The 16,666-nt window shown below is 49.6% G+C and overlaps 2 protein-coding genes across 4 annotated transcripts; both read left to right on the forward strand.

Annotated features, from left to right (window-relative positions):
• The first annotated feature begins 18 nt into the window (after positions 1–18).
• On the forward strand, positions 19–2,055 carry LOC107318625 (actin, cytoplasmic type 5). 2 transcript variants are annotated; one of them, XM_015872686.2, is made up of 2 exons: positions 19–150; positions 543–2,055. In XM_015872686.2, exon 2 carries the CDS (start codon positions 551–553, stop codon positions 1,679–1,681), a length of 1,131 nt encoding a protein of 376 aa, XP_015728172.1. In that variant the 5' UTR covers positions 19–150; positions 543–550; the 3' UTR covers positions 1,682–2,055. The 2 variants fall into 2 exon arrangements, with proteins under 2 accessions (XP_015728172.1, XP_015728174.1); XM_015872688.2 differs by having other exon boundaries at positions 89–162.
• A 569-nt stretch (positions 2,056–2,624) lies between these two features.
• On the forward strand, positions 2,625–7,365 carry UBL7 (ubiquitin like 7). Of its 2 annotated transcripts, XR_001557416.2 has the most exons (11): positions 2,625–2,884; positions 3,186–3,305; positions 3,968–4,050; positions 4,171–4,255; positions 4,698–4,755; positions 5,263–5,396; positions 5,786–5,835; positions 5,984–6,151; positions 6,282–6,404; positions 6,812–7,064; positions 7,141–7,365. XR_001557416.2 is itself a non-coding variant. In XM_015872700.2 (10 exons), the coding sequence occupies exons 1-10, from the start codon at positions 2,701–2,703 to the stop codon at positions 6,947–6,949; spliced, it is 1,143 nt and encodes a 380-aa protein (XP_015728186.1). In that variant the 5' UTR covers positions 2,625–2,700; the 3' UTR covers positions 6,950–7,365. The 2 variants fall into 2 exon arrangements, 1 of the variants encoding a protein (XP_015728186.1); XM_015872700.2 differs by having other exon boundaries at positions 6,812–7,365.
• Positions 7,366–16,666: the final 9,301 nt, after the last annotated feature.

Genomic DNA, 16,666 nt, shown 5'->3' on the forward strand with positions numbered 1-16,666 from the left:
AGAAAGAGGCGGGAGGGAAAGGAGATAACGTTAGCCAATTGGAATGGAGAATTGGGAATTCACTTCCGGTTCCGGGGATATAAAAGAGGGAGCGCGGGGTGGGGCCGAGCATTCGCGGGTGAGACAGCATTGGGTGGGGTCGTGGTACAGGTGAGAGCTGAGGTGATGCCGGGCCTTTGCGTTGTGATTTGTGTTATAGCTGCTTTCTTTGTGCCTTTTACCTTTGGAAGTGTGGGGGAGGATGCTCCGTGCGGGGGTCGTCCTTTGTTCCCTTGGGTGTGGGAGGGAGGGGCTGCCTAACATCACTGAGGGGAGGGAGGAGGCCTTGGCGGGCCTGTGGCTCTTGGCATCCCTTTAGTGGAGGCCAAATAGCTGCTATGGCCATAGACCGTGCCCTTCTATCCCTATAGGGGCACGTTTCCTAGTCATCTCAGGGACGGTGCATTATCTCTTTATGTATTTCTAGTGCACGGTGTTGGATATCTGTCCCCTTGATGGCTTGTTTCTTAGTGTGATCACCTCTTTGTCCTCTTTCACCCCAGGCCTAATCATGGCAGATGAGGAAATTGCTGCCCTGGTGGTGGACAATGGCTCTGGTATGTGCAAGGCAGGCTTTGCAGGGGATGATGCTCCCCGGGCTGTGTTCCCTTCCATCGTGGGACGCCCCCGGCATCAGGGTGTCATGGTTGGGATGGGGCAGAAGGACAGTTATGTGGGGGATGAAGCCCAGAGCAAGAGGGGTATTCTCACCCTGAAGTACCCTATTGAGCACGGCATCGTCACCAACTGGGATGACATGGAGAAGATCTGGCACCACACCTTCTACAATGAGTTGCGTGTTGCTCCGGAGGAGCACCCCGTCCTGCTCACTGAGGCCCCGCTGAACCCTAAAGCCAACCGGGAGAAGATGACCCAGATCATGTTTGAGACCTTCAACACTCCAGCTATGTACGTGGCCATCCAGGCTGTGTTGTCTCTTTATGCCTCCGGTCGCACCACTGGCATTGTCATGGACTCTGGGGATGGTGTCACCCACACGGTGCCCATCTATGAGGGTTATGCTCTGCCCCATGCCATCCTGCGTCTGGACTTGGCCGGCCGTGACCTGACTGATTACCTCATGAAGATCCTGACAGAGAGAGGCTATAGCTTCACCACCACGGCTGAGAGGGAGATCGTCCGTGATATCAAGGAGAAGCTGTGCTATGTGGCTCTAGACTTTGAAAATGAGATGGCAACTGCTGCCTCCTCCTCCTCTCTGGAAAAAAGCTATGAGCTTCCTGATGGCCAGGTCATCACCATTGGAAATGAACGTTTCCGCTGCCCAGAGACTCTCTTCCAGCCATCCTTCTTAGGCATGGAGTCGTGCGGCATCCACGAGACCACCTTCAACTCCATCATGAAGTGCGACGTGGACATCAGGAAGGACCTGTATGCCAACAACGTCATGTCTGGGGGTACCACCATGTACCCAGGTATTGCTGACAGGATGCAAAAGGAGATCACAGCCTTAGCACCCAGCACCATGAAGATCAAGATCATCGCCCCACCGGAGCGCAAGTATTCAGTCTGGATCGGCGGCTCCATCCTGGCCTCCCTCTCCACCTTCCAGCAGATGTGGATCAGCAAGCAGGAATATGATGAGTCTGGCCCCTCCATCGTCCATCGCAAGTGCTTCTAGAGGGGCTGCTGGCAGTCACCCGGGGTGCCCCCACAATGGGGCAGGCGTGGGAGGAGGTGTTGCAGGCTTGTCCTTGGGAGCTCTCCCTTCAGCTTGGACCAGTATTGTTTGACTGTTACTTATGTTACGTTCTAATTTGTTGAGGTACTGAGTAGTAACATACAGTGTGCATTTAAATGGCCTTGCTCCAGTTCGGACCAGTTCATGACTAGAGAGAAACAGCAGCTGTGGTTCTGGGGCAGCAAGTAGATAAGGAGTTGTTCACGTTCCCTATGTTAACACTAACAGGATGCCACTAAAGTAGGTCCGTCACCTTTAGGTTTGTCACATCTGACTTGTTTGTAGGAAAGCAAATAAACTTAGGCTGAAAAGTATCCAGAGTCTTTTGCTTTCTTTCAGGGTGGGTGTGAGGGCTTAGACCCAGTGCTGGACTTGAGCTGTTTGCAGCAAACACAGTGACCCAATGCAAAGCTTGCAGTGTGAACCGGCTGCACGCAGACCATTTTAAGAGCTATTAAGGGTAAAACCTTGGCTGGTATGCAGCCCTTGCAGCCCTTCTGGACTTTCATGGTAACTTGGCTTTATTTAGAACCAATTCCTGTTGGAAAAGAGCGCTGGCACAGGTTTTGTGATGAGAGGAGCCTCTCCTTATTTGGGAGGGTGACAAGATGTGGCAGTAAGTGCCCAGAGCTGCTCAGCCTAAGGAATGGGGTCCCTCTTGCTGTAGCAAGCCGGCACCCAACACTCTCTTCACCCCCCCCCCCCTCCCCACGCCCCCATAGGAGGCAAGTGAGCCAGCGCTGCCGCCCTCCCCCTTTTAAACCCTCAGCCGGCCGCTCATTGGCTCGTTGTGCCACCTCGTCGGCAAGCCGGCCAATCGGTGGCGTCCTCTTCCCACACCAAGCAGACTACATTTCCCAATGCGCACCGCGCTTGAGGACTCACTTCCGTTTCCGGCGTGATGCAGGAAGAGAGACGCTTAATGGCGGCCTAGGCGGGTGGGTTGTGTGTGTTCGGAGATGGCCGTGTCCGAGTGGCACATCGCGGTGAAGCTGGCGGACCAGCCCTTGGCCCCCAAATCCATCTTACGGTTACCTGAGACCGAGCTCGGGGAGTGCCCGCTGGGGGGGTGCAGCATCTCCCACCTCAAGCAGCTGATCACCGGGAAACTGCAAGAGTCCGTCCCGGACCCCGAGCTCATCGGTAGGTGCGAAGGCTGCGGCCTAGTCCGGCCTATCTATTAGTGCTGCGGCCTGGTCAGGCCTCCTATTAGTGCTGCGGCCTAGTGCGGCCTCCCTGTTAGTGCTGCGGCCTAGTCCGGCCTCACTTAGTGCTGCGGCCTAGAGAGGGAGGGAGCAAGATGAAGGGAGGGAGCAAGATGAAGCTTTATGGCTCTTTGCATTGTGGTTTTCGTGTGTTGTGTTAAGCTGTGTGCATGCAGAGCAATGTCTTAAGGAGCACGGGCTCTTTCTGAGTGTGCTGTATGTGTTTGTTTTCTTTATAGATCTGATCTACTGTGGCCGTAAGCTGAGGGATGACCAGACGCTTGATTTCTATGGCATCCAATCTGGTTCCACCGTTCACGTCCTGCGCAAGTCCTGGCCTGAGCCTGATCAGAAACCAGGTGAGGAGGAGATGGTGCAGATTGCATTGAGCATGAGGAGCTGCTGCTCTGTTTCTAGGAGCACAGCATGAGGTTTGGAGGTGGAACTGATCTGCTTGTTTGCACTCAAAGCAGTTAATGGGCATTACTCTTATCTTGCTGATGTATGGAATGAAAAGACATTAAAGATCATCAAGTCCAGCTGCAAGCTGAACATCCCTTCTTTAAGTAGCTCTGATCAATCTTAGTGTTGCTAGAGAATCAGAATCCAAGTGTCTCATTAGTAGAGCCTTATGTGTGTCGGGCTATAGAGTCTTAGTGTTGCTAGAGAATCAGAATCCAACCATCTCATTAATAGAGCCTTATGTGTGTCAGGCTATAGAGTAAAAATGACCAGTTTTAGAATTATTTCAGTGTATTTCCTTTTATGTGTGTAGGAGTATATGCTCTTCTATGTCTGGAAGTTAGGAATGTGGCCATAGCCCTTGGTGGGCAGTTGCTTGTTAAGCTGGAGTAACAGCACTGGGACAGTTGTGATCTGTATCCTTCCTTCCAATTGAATTCAGGAGGACTAAAGAATCATTGTTGCTACTGCAGCTGGGAGGTACAAGGAGGGTGTAAAATGGCTTGTGAAGCTGACAGAGGGAGGAGCATGTTTTGATCTGTTCTTTTTCTTTCCTCAGAGCCAGTAGACAAAGTGGCAGCGATACGGGAGTTCCGTGTCCTTCACACAGCCCTACACAGCAGTCCTGCTTACAGAGATGCGGTGAGTGGGACTTTGTACATCACCACCTTGGTGTCTTTTATCTGACCCCCTCTCTAAGGAAAGACCCTCACTGAAACCTTGCCGTGTGACACTGCTGATTGATTCTGATTTCTCTTGCAGGTGTTCAAAATGCTGGGGAACAAGGAGTCATTGGATCAGATCATTGTTGCTACTCCTGGCCTTAGCAGTGACCCAGTTGCTTTGGGTGAGTCCAGGTGTTACTCAGAGGGCCTGGAGAAAGCCAGATGAGGATGGCTTTAAAATAAAGCAAATACAAGATAAGTTAAACACTGAATCCTTTCTGAAAGTGTTTAGTTTCTCATGTGGGGTGTGATCTCAATCTCATGCAGCCATCTGGGGTGAGCTGGGTGCCAGACTCGATCCTGCCTTAAAGTAGAGGCTGCCTGCACTGAAACACAGCCTGTGGGATCTGCTGGGGAAGCCCTGTGTCTGGTGGGTGTGGCTGTGATTTAGTCTGTCTAAGAAGGCACAAAAGGTTTCTGAGAACAATAATAGAGTATTTCTGGTGTCTTTTCATGACTCGTTTCCTGAAAAACAACTAATTTGCTTTTTTTCCCATGGTTGGACTGGCTCCTATATGTCTCGTATCCTGTCTCTTATTGGTCATGTTTCCTGGTCTCTCCCAGGCGTCCTGCAGGACAAGGATCTCTTCTCAGTGTTTGCAGACCCCAACATGTTGGACACGTAAGTTCATATAAGCTGGCACGGTGACTAAGCAGCTCCTTTGTTGTAATCCTGTATTGGTCACTTCCCTCTGGGTGGGAAAAAGCATTCTGCTGCTGTCTGCCAGTACAGTTACACCAGGACAGAGATCTGAGGAGGGTCTAATCTTCCTTAGCATTAGATGCTTCAACATAGTATCTGTATAACATGTATCTGTTGACATAGTGGAAGCAGGCTCATTCTCTCCTCCAGATCTGGTAGCTCACAGCAGAGAGTTGCTCCATGAGAGCATGTGGGAGATGTGTACAATGGGAGGGCCAGCATGGGATCAAGATGGATCCCTGACTTGTCTGGCTCTGTGGGGAGGTGTTTGTTGTTGGATAGCTAAAGGTAATATCAGATCGAGATGGTGTTGGCTCAACTAGTGAGAGTGGTTCTGCCATTCTTGCTGTAAGTTCACTAGCATCAAGCCATTCCTTCCTTAGTTTCTCTGTATACACAATTTGTTCTTCCACCCTGTCTCTCCAGGTTAATACCGGCTCACCCTGCACTTGTGAATGCCATTGTCCTTGTCCTGCACTCGGTGGCAGGCAGCACCCCACTCCCAGCCCCAGAGACATCCTCCCGTGGCATGTCCTCTGGCTCCTACCGTGACATGCCGGGTACGTTCAGCCTGTGGCCATGCAGATGTGAGAGGGAGCTGCAGAGATGATGTGCTGCAGGATCTGTTACAGGCAAATCAGTATTTTACTGGTGCAGGGATGAAATAGAAAAGTGGTCTGGGCACCTGAGCTTGTGGTTTGACAGAATACACTGAGAGAGGCTTATCTGGTGTAGTTCAACCTCAGGGCCTCTCTGAGCTGTGTGTGTACCACCACTGTTGGTAGCAAATAGATGTGGCCTCTGTTTTGCACAAGTGATGGGCCTGAGCTGTCTTGTGTTGACCTGTTGCAAGTGAACTTGTTAGTGCTGAGCTCGGCTGTGCGAGCAAAGCCTCCACTGGATTCTCATCTGGTGTTCTGCATCTTGTTGAATCATCTCTCTATCACAGGTGGCTTTCTGTTTGAAGGTCTCTCTGATGATGAAGATGACTTTCACCAGGTAATTCACAGGCTGGATTGGGTGGAACAACTATTTTGGATTTGTGGTAATGGTTTTAACTTTGTAGCTCTTAAAGTCTCTAAAGCACATGAGCCACATGGTAATGGGACGTGTCCACTGACAGCAGATGCCTGTTTTCTCCATGCAGAGCACAAGGTCAACACCATCCAGCAGCACTTCTGGTTCTCGCCCAGCTTCCCTTGGTTACTCTGGGGCTGCTGGACCACGACCAATTACCCAGAGTGAGCTGGCAACTGCATTGGCACTGGCCAGCACACCAGAGAGCAGCTCCCACACACCAACTCCTGGTACCCAGGTACAGCACCAGCTGGGGCTGTCCTCCTGCCCTGTAAAGCCAGCACTTGACTGAGTGCAAGCCCTGTGTGGATCTGGGTTCCTGCAGCAAGTGCTCTTCTGAGTTGTATACAACTTGTCTCTCTCACTAGGGTCACTCCTCTGGGACCTCCCCTATGTCATCCAGTGTCCAGTCAGGAACACCCATCACCAACGACCTCTTCAGCCAGGCCTTGCAGCATGCCCTGCAGGCCTCAGGGCAGCCCAGTCTGCAGGTCAGTATCTAGGCCTCCTCTTCTTTTGGGAACCTGTGAGAAAGCTCCTTATCACACTCAGCACTGCAGGGTAGAGGTGGCTCTTCCAGCTATCTCCTGTGGCTGGACTTTAGGTTGGAAGGAGTGTGACTGGTGAAGAGCTTTTTTAGGTGGCATGATAGATGTGTGCAGAAGGACTGGATGGAGGTGGGAGAGAGGGAAATGGGAGAGGTGTGCTGGTGGGTTTAGGGTGTTACCAACAGGACTTAAAACTTTCAAGACCTGTTTGCACACTTGGAATTGTGCTTGTGATCTAGAGAGATGGGAGTAACCAGCATGGTGGAGTGGGCTTTGGAGAAGGCTGTTTTTTTTTTTTACTGCTTGGACTCTTGCACTTACCCTTAGCTTCTTTTGTTTCCTGTTTGTAGAGCCAGTGGCAGCCACAGCTTCAGCAGCTACGAGACATGGGTATACATGATGATGAACTAAGTCTCCGGGCCCTGCAAGCTACTGGAGGGGACATTCAGGCTGCCTTAGAGCTTATCTTTGCTGGTGGGGCTCCGTAGCTCTGGGCAGGAGGGGCTGGACCACCATGTGGCACTGCTATTCCTTGGTCTGGGACTCAACCCCAAAGCTCTCTAGGGAATGGAGCAGCTGAAGTGGCTGCTTCTATCCGTGCAGGTGGGTTGTGGGCTCCTGTTTGAGAGCACGGGGCAATCTGAGGACAGTTCCTCCAGCTCCTGTGATCTCTCTCCAGCCTTCTCCTCATTCTGACCACCATTATTGAGACCTCAAAGCCTTGATCAGCACGGATTAAAACGCAACTGTGTGTGCTGGGAAGATGTAGCACGGTTCTGCAGTTAGATCTGGTGACCTGCTGTACTATCGCCTGCTGTTTCATTCCTGCCCACCTGGCACGTCTCCTTTTGCTGTTGTGGTCTCTCCCTGTGTTTGACTGTATTAAATGGACTGTATCCACTTGCCTGTTGTTTGTGATCTGTGCTGTCTTAGATTCCACATCTTCAAGGCAGCACGTGTTTGTTGCATCGCAGCTGGACGTGGTCTGCCTGTTATAGGACTGTTATTTCAGCAGAGGGCACTCCTCTTGCAGAACAAGCTGCTGGCTATGGCCATGAGCTGCCCGAAGACCACTGTGTTGGGATTGAAGCTGATCTTCCCAGTCTTCCTCCTTTAATTAGGCCTGTAAAGAACTCATTGTGCTGTGGATGCTTGCTGAGAAGGTGGCCCAAAGAGCATCTCGTCTCCTTTTCAGCAGCAATGTTTCTATATTCTACTGGGCAAAGCTTTTTGCAGTGCTGCAGGAACAAAGGTGCAGGAGTTCACGGCCACCACAAGGTGACAGTAGAAATGTAACAGGGTCGAGGCAGGTGCTGAAGATTGCAGGGTACTGCTAATGACTGAATGGGAGAGGCACATTGTTCTGAGCTGGTTTGTTGGGTTGTAGTGAATATTTTCCAATGTATCTTCTAGTTCTGGGTGTCACGTGTGAAGTTCTCAGGAGCTGCCTACAAAGGCAATCAAATGCTTGTAATTATTTGGTGGAAGCTGAGATGAATTGGAGCCAGAGGTAGAGCTGGCGTCGCTCTGAATGTACCATCAAGACTGACAGAGCATGAAAATAGGAGCTGGTTCGTCTGAAATGCCACCATGTGACACTAGGGAAGCTCAGAGCAGAAAATGGTCCCTTACCTTCAGGCTACCTGCGTTCCCCTCTAATTCCTTTCAAAGCACAACTGGTGTCTGCTGATACGATCTCAGCAATGGCACAGCAAATGCTGGATTGTTCTGTCCAGGATGGCTTATTGACTGCTAGAGTTTAATCCTGTCTGGAGGATTAAAGCTCCCAGGAGGGGAAGAGACTGCTTTTATTTTTCAGTATGCAGTGGATAAGATCTGATGAGTATCAGAAATCTCGTGACTTTCTTAACTTGATACACCCTTCCTGGTTACTTTCCTCATTACCTGCTTTGGAAACCTATTCCAGATGATGACTGTCATTTGACACATACAGAAACCGATGACTTTATTCCCATCCCTGCTGCCTCCATTCCTTGCTTTGCTAGGGATGGGTCACATATGTAGAGCACCCTCCCTCCCTTTTCTGCCCTGCTGTCAGCCCTCAATCCTCCCAGGGCTAACTGAGGATTAGCTGTATCGCAGATGTCGTGGCGATGCTGAAGTTGGGAGCCATAAAGCTCCCCCAGACCTGCATGGGGCTGGCAGGGCTTGCTTTGGGTCTGCTTGCTTGTCTGCGCCCTGTCAAGTCTCAGCTCAGACTGGGAACAGCTTGGGGGTATGGGTGTCCCCAGATGGTCTTTCTTTTGTCTTCCCTTGTTCTTAGGATTTATCACTTTGACCAATGTGTAATCTTAAGTACTTTCTTCCCCCCGTTATATGGGCTATTTCAGCTTCTCCCTGTGTTCCCATAGAGCTGGGAATTGGCTGGTTGCTTTCCACTGAGAGAATTTCTTTCCCAAATTAAGTTACTTGGCTTAGGGTACCACATCAGACACGTTCTTTGAAGCAGCTATAGCAGAGAAGAACTTGGCACTGATGTTGTTCTCAACACGATTGATGCGTGCGCTTCACTTCCCTCATCTCGCCTGTCTTTGCCTAGAATAGACGTGTTCAGCAAGCAGGCAAATTTAGAGCTGTGGGGAAGGGGGGGAGAGGCTCTGCCTGGTCCCTGCAGCGCTGGTGATGGAGGAGGAGGAAAGGAAACTTTGATGCAGGAGGCTCTTGGAGGAGACCAACTACACAGCAGCCAGGTGAGCTCTGCCTTCCTGGCTGCTCTAATTGCTGAGCACCTCCTGCCTCCCTTCTTTGAGATGAAAGCCATGCTGTGTGCAGGGAAAGCTCAGCCTCTTGTCTGAACCTGTCCTGGCTCTTAATAGCCGCTGGTGAAGCCTGTATCCAAAGACAGGTATCAAAAGAGAGCTGTGCAGAATGCTGGCATTCATCTCTTAAAAAGCGGTTTAGTTCAGACACTAAATTGCCAGTGGTTGGAGCACAACAAATTCTGTTTTTTAGGAGCAACCTGCAGTGTGATCTCTCTCACCTGCCTAGTCCCTGGAGTCCTGCCTTCATGTCACTGCTGACACCTTTCCTCCTGTACCACCTCTCATCGCCACATCTGTGCTTGGGTTAGAGGTGCATCCACTTTGCTGGGGCTCAGCACGTCTGCATCCTGCTTGTGTACCTAACCTCTGTCACACGCTGTTCATCAGCCAAGCATCTGTGGCCTGAGCATCATCCCAGCTGTGCTGCAGGAGCAGATGGAAGGTGTTTGCTGCAAACATTTGGCTGACCCATTAGGAAGGGTGGAGGTCAGGCTGTGGCTCCTGACGTAAATTCTTTTCTTAGGGACTTTCTGCTACTGACTTCAAAGAAATGCCTGCTTCAGTTCCCTCTTTGCCTCTAATGGAAGTGACAAGGGGAAGCGGTAACAGTGGGAGTTTTCAGCAATAATAGTAGCAGCTGTTTGGTACTCCCATGTTTTGGTAAGCTTGTTATTTGTTCCGGTGTTTGACCATCAATGCTGGAGTGTCATACACACATGCAGGGGATGGGATCTAAGCTCTTCTCCATATGTGCCCTTCTTTGGTCTGCTTTGGCCACTTTGATGGCTTTTCCACCACCTGCCTTGTTTCTCTTTGCTTAAGGCTGACTGTCCCTGTGGGGATCCAAGTGCTGTTGTGGGAGGATCATTTTCCAGCAAGAAGGTGAACCAGAGACAGAACAGAATCTCCCAGACGTCTGCTGGAGCCCAGCTCATGTGATGCCCAGTTTCATCTTTGTCTGCTTTCACAATGATGCCGTGGATTCCTCCCACATGTGATATGAACACAGCAAGATCCCCATCCAGGAGCAGAAATGCACATTTAAGGTATTAAGCATTTCTGTCTGGCCGTCGTGCTCGGGTGGTTTGTTAAATCAGATCTTAAACCTGTAAAGTTTGGAGCTCTTCAGCTTTTCTGGCTTAGAAGGGCTATGCTGCTAAAGGAACCCTGTTTGTGCACATGTGTGCTGAGTTGGGGGAACACTGTCCTCCCTACACTGTGATGCAATGTGGGGTGTGTGCTTTTCCCCCCCACAACTACAAGTGACACACCGGCTGAGACTGCTGCTTAGGGCAGGTTTCTCTAATGCTGCACGACTTTCGAGGGAGCGAAATGACCTTGAGCACCCAGGCAATAAACATTCATGATTAAATAGCGACAGGAAATTTATCTGTCAAATCCCTTGTGTACTGACTTTATTTGTACAGGGCTTGGTAGTTTCCTGCTTGTTTTTCAGCTTTGTTCCCAGTGAACGCTGAGGAGCCAGGAAATACATCATAGGCTATAGCTTTTCTTCTTAAGTTAGCTTTGTGTTAGCTCAATAGTATCACGGAGGGGCAGGCAGGACGTGGTGGCTGCCACAAGCTTTGGGATTTCCTTAGCAATAATGAAATCTTGGTCTCCCTCCTTTCTCAGGCAGAATTTCCAGCAGGGAAGGAGAGTGTTAGTGATGCTGGGCCTCCAGGTCAGGAAGCAGGTGAGAGTCAAAGAAGGTGACAGGGCTCAGCTAACCCAGGTGCATGTAAGGAGGTGAGAGTCAGTCCCTTTCTTAGCACGTTTCCTAATGTTTTCTTCCAGTTTATAGCTGCTAGTGGTTGCAGTCCTGCTTTAGAAGAATGCTTAGTTTGAATGAAAGCACAGCAGACAGGATTTCAAAGGGGAGAAGATAAATGTACCCTTATGCATCCTTTGATGCCAAGACAATGGCTGAGATACTGGTTTTGAGCTTAAAGCTTCTTGGCTCAAGTCCTTTTGAACTAAGCCTGGAAACTTATCAAATAAAACCAAGAAACTTCCAACCAAACATCATCAAAATCCCCTTAATAGTAATAATAATCATGATAAAATCCCTATTAGGATGAGCCAAAGCTTTCTGAGGGTTGTTTCTGAGCACGGTCTTTCTAGCTGACTTCTATGTGTTCCAGGCTGCCAGCAAATGGAATGGTTCTCCTGAAGTCATTTTGAGACCTCTCATTCCTTCCTACTTAAATAAATGCCTCGCTGCTTTCAAAGCATGATCCGCCGAGTTCCGCAGGGTGCATTAGGTCAGGTATTGAATTTGAAGGAGAAGCTGGAGAGTGATGGGATTCCACTCCAGGGCTGATAAAAGCATCAAATGAGCTCTGTAGGATCAGTGCCAGAATCACATGTCCTCCTGCAGTGGCCTATAACAATAGAGCAGCGTGAGTGGATAAAGATGCTCTCTAGTAGATTTTCTAGTTGATGTGAGGTTCGGGGAGGTTGAGAGCCAGAAGTGGAGTGTAAATAGTTAACAGATCCCACCAGGCTTATGTCGTTTCCTTTGGTAAACTGAGAGATGGCTGAAGTGGCAACAGGTGAGAGCTGGGCAGCCAGGAAGAAAATGGGTATTTAATCTCTAAAGCAGAAACTGTTGCTAGTGACAGCAGAGCTCTGTAATCTCTCAGCAGTGCTCAGCGTGTCACCTCGGCGTCCCGCAGAGCAGCCTGCAAACTGTTTACCTCGGTGCTAATTGGGTTATTTGCCTACAACCCAGTTTCAGGGAAGGGAGGAGTGCTGCCCGTCCTAATCTGGTGTTTTCCATGCTGAGGTGCAGCTCCCTGTGATGAAACGTTACAGAATTGCTTCCCAAAGGATATGCAGTAATAGGGGCGACTCAGTCACCCTGTGGATCCTGTCTGCTGGTGTCTGGATGGGCAATTCACGTCCGTTTATTCTTCTTCTACCTCATTTTCTTGCTCTTCCCTTCCTTCCTTCCTGATGTCTATGACTTGGTGCTGCTTATAGCTTCCTGAGCTGGGTGGAAACTTGGTGTGCAGGCAATAACCAGGATACAGGTGCTAGAATTCTCTATGAGGTGGGGCAGATGGGAAGCAGGAAGACAGAGGCTCTTTTCCCTTTGACAGACTTTGACAGGGCTCTTTTGGCGAGTCAGACAGGTCAAGCATGTGGTGGGATCCCGAGCTGCTCCCACTCTCCTGCTGGAAGGGATGGCAGATTTCCCATGTCTGGGGAGACAGAGCCTTCGTGCCACCAGACAGGCTCTGAATTTAGAGCCTACAGCAGCTCTGACACTTACCTTCTGCGTCACTTGGCCCTGGGCTGTCTAGCAGAGGCCAAGATAGGAAGGAGGATCAGGCAACAGAACATCTTAGAGATCTCTCCATTCCTGGCAAGGCAGAAATCAGTGTTTAGAAGTACTCGAACGCCAGAAGGTCAGCTTTAATATCTTTGAAGCAGTGTACTTTTCTGAGCAGCCTCCGCATATCCTGCATTCCTAGTCGATGCTGTTGGTGTTTTTCCAGCTGTAGTTTGAAGTGATTTCTTGAAGGCCAAGTGAATTTACATTGATTCCCTATGTGTAAATGAAAAATGTAGGCTTAAACATTAACTCATGCAACGGCAGGGGCTGGGAGAGCAGATTGCAGGGCAGGAATCTTAACTTGTGTGTAAATTGATGATGTTGTGGGCTTAACAGGGCTGATAAAGCTCTCTGGTGAGCTTGTGTATGGGGTGGTAAGTGACCTTTTCAGAGCAGAAGTGGGCATTGCTTGCCAGCTGCTGACACAGCCATTCCTGCAGGAGAATGCATGGCACCACTGAGTGGAAATCCAGGCTGTGCTGGGAAGCAGAGCACAGCATTCAGGAACAAGAGTTCCAGGTAAGTCAAACAGTGTGGTCATGGAGCCCTTCTGAGCAGACAGAGCCGACACATTATGCACCGTTAATATTTCAATATGCTGCTTTTATGGTGGAAGCAAAGCAACCTCAACAAAGCGACTTGTTTATTTTTGGTTGAGTTTCCTTCCAAAAGGGGAGGGTTGTGCATTGTGTCAAAGGAGGTGACTCTCTCCTATGTTTGGTGTGACCTCACCTTGAGTATTGTGTACAGTTCTGTGCTTCACAATGTAAAGAGGATGTTACGGTCCTTGAAAGCATCCAGAGGATGGTAGCAGGATGTGGAGGCAAACCCTGTGAGTAGGGCCTGAGGGTACCTAGAACACCTTCCAACTGAATCGTTATTGAAGGTTTTATTAACTCTGCCAAAATCCTTGTCTGAAGGATATGTTCAATCTTGGTAATCTGTGCATGAGATGTGTATCTCATTCTGCTTCCTTTCCTGCCCTGTCAGCGAGTTCTTACTGAGCTGCTTATCAACAGCACTGCTTGTTTAATGTGGCTAGAATTCAGTTGTAACACAGCTGCCTGACAAGCACGTGCCCTTGCAGACTGAGCTCTGCTTAGGGATTAGCTGAGGCAGGACCTCTGCAAGCTGCTGGGATCAGCAAACAGCAGCATGAAGCATTTGGCATGGGGTTTTCTGCCTGGGATTTCCTCAGCAAGGAAACCTGTGCTGCAAAAGGGGAAGGTACATCCCAGCAAAGGGATGCTACTGTGCTACAAGCTTCCTTTGGCAAGTAAAGGGAGAAGGTATATTAAAGATGTCCTGGGACACAGGATTGCTTCTCTGGCTGATTTCAAAGTCCTGAGGGCACTTGGGATGGACAAAGTCCATTTGGCATGTGGGATCTTGTCTTAACTTAGAGCATGGGGTTTACCAACTGATCAGCTCCCTGATCTAGGCCGGCTTATAGACCTGATGGAGGTGGGCTTGCCTGAAAGCAGTGTGCCTGAGAGGGTGAAGTGATGGCAGCCATTTCAGAGCTGCAGCTTTAGAAGGTTACCCCATTGGTGACCACCACAATGCAATGAATGTGAGACCTGGGGGGGAGAATGTATTGAAACTGGAATGTGGCAGCTTAGTGTTAAGTGATTAATTGCTTCCTTCCATTCTCAGTTGGTCTGAGAACTGAAAGATCTGTGGATCAGCACCATTCCCTGTTTCTTTCATCTCAAATTCCACACTTACAAGTACCTTCTCCCAAAGGAAAAAGGGTAAGAAAGAGCAGCTCTGGCCTTTCAAGGTTCCACAGTGGTCATATACATTGTGTCCCAGTGCCATGGGACATCAGTCTGTTCTGCATCAGGGTCTCATCCAAGAGGGGTTGTGGCAATGCACGTGCACTGACAGTCCTGGTGAGCATCCTTTGTGCCACGTTCAAAAAGGCCTTTCTTTGTACTTCTCTGAAGCTGTCATGGTTGTTAACTGCCAGAGATAGAGATGCAGCTGTGAGCTTTCTAGAAGAGGTGGCACAGCAGAGAGATCTTACGTATCCTTCACAAGGATGAGAGTGTTCAAGTGATGCTTACACTGGTTTCTCACGATTGCAAGACTTTCTGTGGAAGATATGTCTGCATCCTAACCCACACCACCTACAGTCTGTTTGCAGGGTCACACTAAAGACTATTACTGAGTTCTTGTGCATTGTGTTCCAGCATACCTCCTCTAATGGGCACGATGAGATGCCAACAAAAACTGGGAGGTTTCATAACAGATTGCTTGGATGCTTGTGGCCAAGGTGTCCTATCTGAGGTACTGAATAGAACTGATCCTGTTGAGGCTTTCAAAGGGTTCTTCAGGGGAGCTCCCTTCTGATCTATTTAGGATCTGAGCGCTGTGATCTGGCAGAACAGGAGGGAGCTATGGGGAAAGAGTGTTGTACCTGGAATCTAATCTCTTGTTTATGCATTCTGGAGGCAGTGTGTGTGACTGAGCTGGTTTTGAGAAGGTCCCACATAAACAAGCGTGCAGAGATGTTTGTCTGCTTTGGGATGTGTGCACACAGAGGAGTCGTGGCTGTATTTGGGGCACAGCTCCATGCTCAGCACTCATTACAGAGCTGGAACGACCTTAAAGTCAGCTTTGCAATCCTTGCACATCTCCAAGCTTGGCTGCTCCTTATTGAACCTTAAGCATGCAGCGTGCTTGTGTTCCACCACTTCTCTCATTTGCTGTGGGCTCCTTTGCTGAGCTGAACTGCAGAGGCCACTCAGCAGCTCTTTATTTAATGGTGTGTGATCTCCTGGAGCTCAGGTGCACGGCAGTGCTGACTGCTGGCACTGTCAGCTGTGCATTTGGGACTGGTGGAATTTACCCCCAGGACCTTTATCTTTGGGGTTTATCAGCCTTCTCCCATTTCCAGACATGAAACCCTGGTGGAAGAGGCGCAGTACAGTGATGGTTGGGAAAGTGATGCTCTGCAAACTGTCTGCTGAGCCCCCTGCATAGCATGGGTGCTGTAGCATCAGTCTGAATCCAGGACCACAGCATGGTCCTGCAGGGTGGGAGATGGAGTGGTACCCCAAACTCAATGCTTCCAGGCTCCTGGGGGAGTTTAAAGTGTTATATATGAAAGCATTGTCTTTAGCTGTAGGTAGAAAAGAAGATCAGCTAACAGTGCAGAGTCAGCTGTGTTAGGAGCAGGGATGATGAGAAAAACATAACCATTTTAATAAGGCAGAAGCTCTCCCAGTTGATCTGTGATCAGAAGCACTGGGGAGCTTTGTTAAGAGTGGGAGCTAAACACCAGCTAAATCCAACTGATTGTAAAAGACAAAGCAGGTAATAACGTATGCGACTTTAATAGGGTAGCCTAAATTTGGGGCAGGTGCACGATGCTGCATCTCTGCTTATTAAGGAGTTAATACGAGTAGTGTGGCTTTGGTTGCTGGCTGATGAATGATGCCCTGATGTTTCTTTTGCACTCCTGGCTGCGTGAAAGGGACTTTAATGGACTGATTCTTCTCTGACCTGTGCTGCCAGAAGGCAAATGATAACAGGGTTACTCAGGTCACTGGGGCAGGTAGAGAATTAATCACCTCTTTGGGGAAGCAGCGGCTGCACTGAAGTGAGCAGTGATGCAAAAAGAACAGGAATCACCATATCCAAAAAGGGAGAAACCAGAGATGATCTGTATGTCACCCAGTCATTACCCAAGCGTGTGTTTAGTGAAAGAGAGAGATGAAACCCCCACGCCTGGGGTTGGTGGGAAATCCCTGCAGGCCCTTAACATTCACAAGCAGTCCCCTCATTCATTGTTCTATTTGCTCCTTGCACGATGCCCCCTTGCAGTGCTGCTGTTCATCTCCTTGGGGCTTCAATGATCACTTGGAAGAGCGCAGCTGCCTCTCTCGTCCTTGTGGGACTCTCCTATTCTGCTCACGTCCAACCTCGCTTTCCTTGCATGTGATTCCCTGCTCTTCTCATTAACAAACCTCACTGCGCTTCACAAAGGCTCCAGCCCTTCCTGGCCTCCCCTGATGGTGGAGAGCAGGGCTCTGTTGAAGCAAAGTGACTTTGTGTGTGCACTGCATCACAGCCCT

The sequence above is a fragment of the Coturnix japonica genome, chromosome 10 (assembly GCF_001577835.2).
Source record: "Coturnix japonica isolate 7356 chromosome 10, Coturnix japonica 2.1, whole genome shotgun sequence".
Lineage (NCBI taxonomy): Eukaryota > Metazoa > Chordata > Aves > Galliformes > Phasianidae > Coturnix > Coturnix japonica.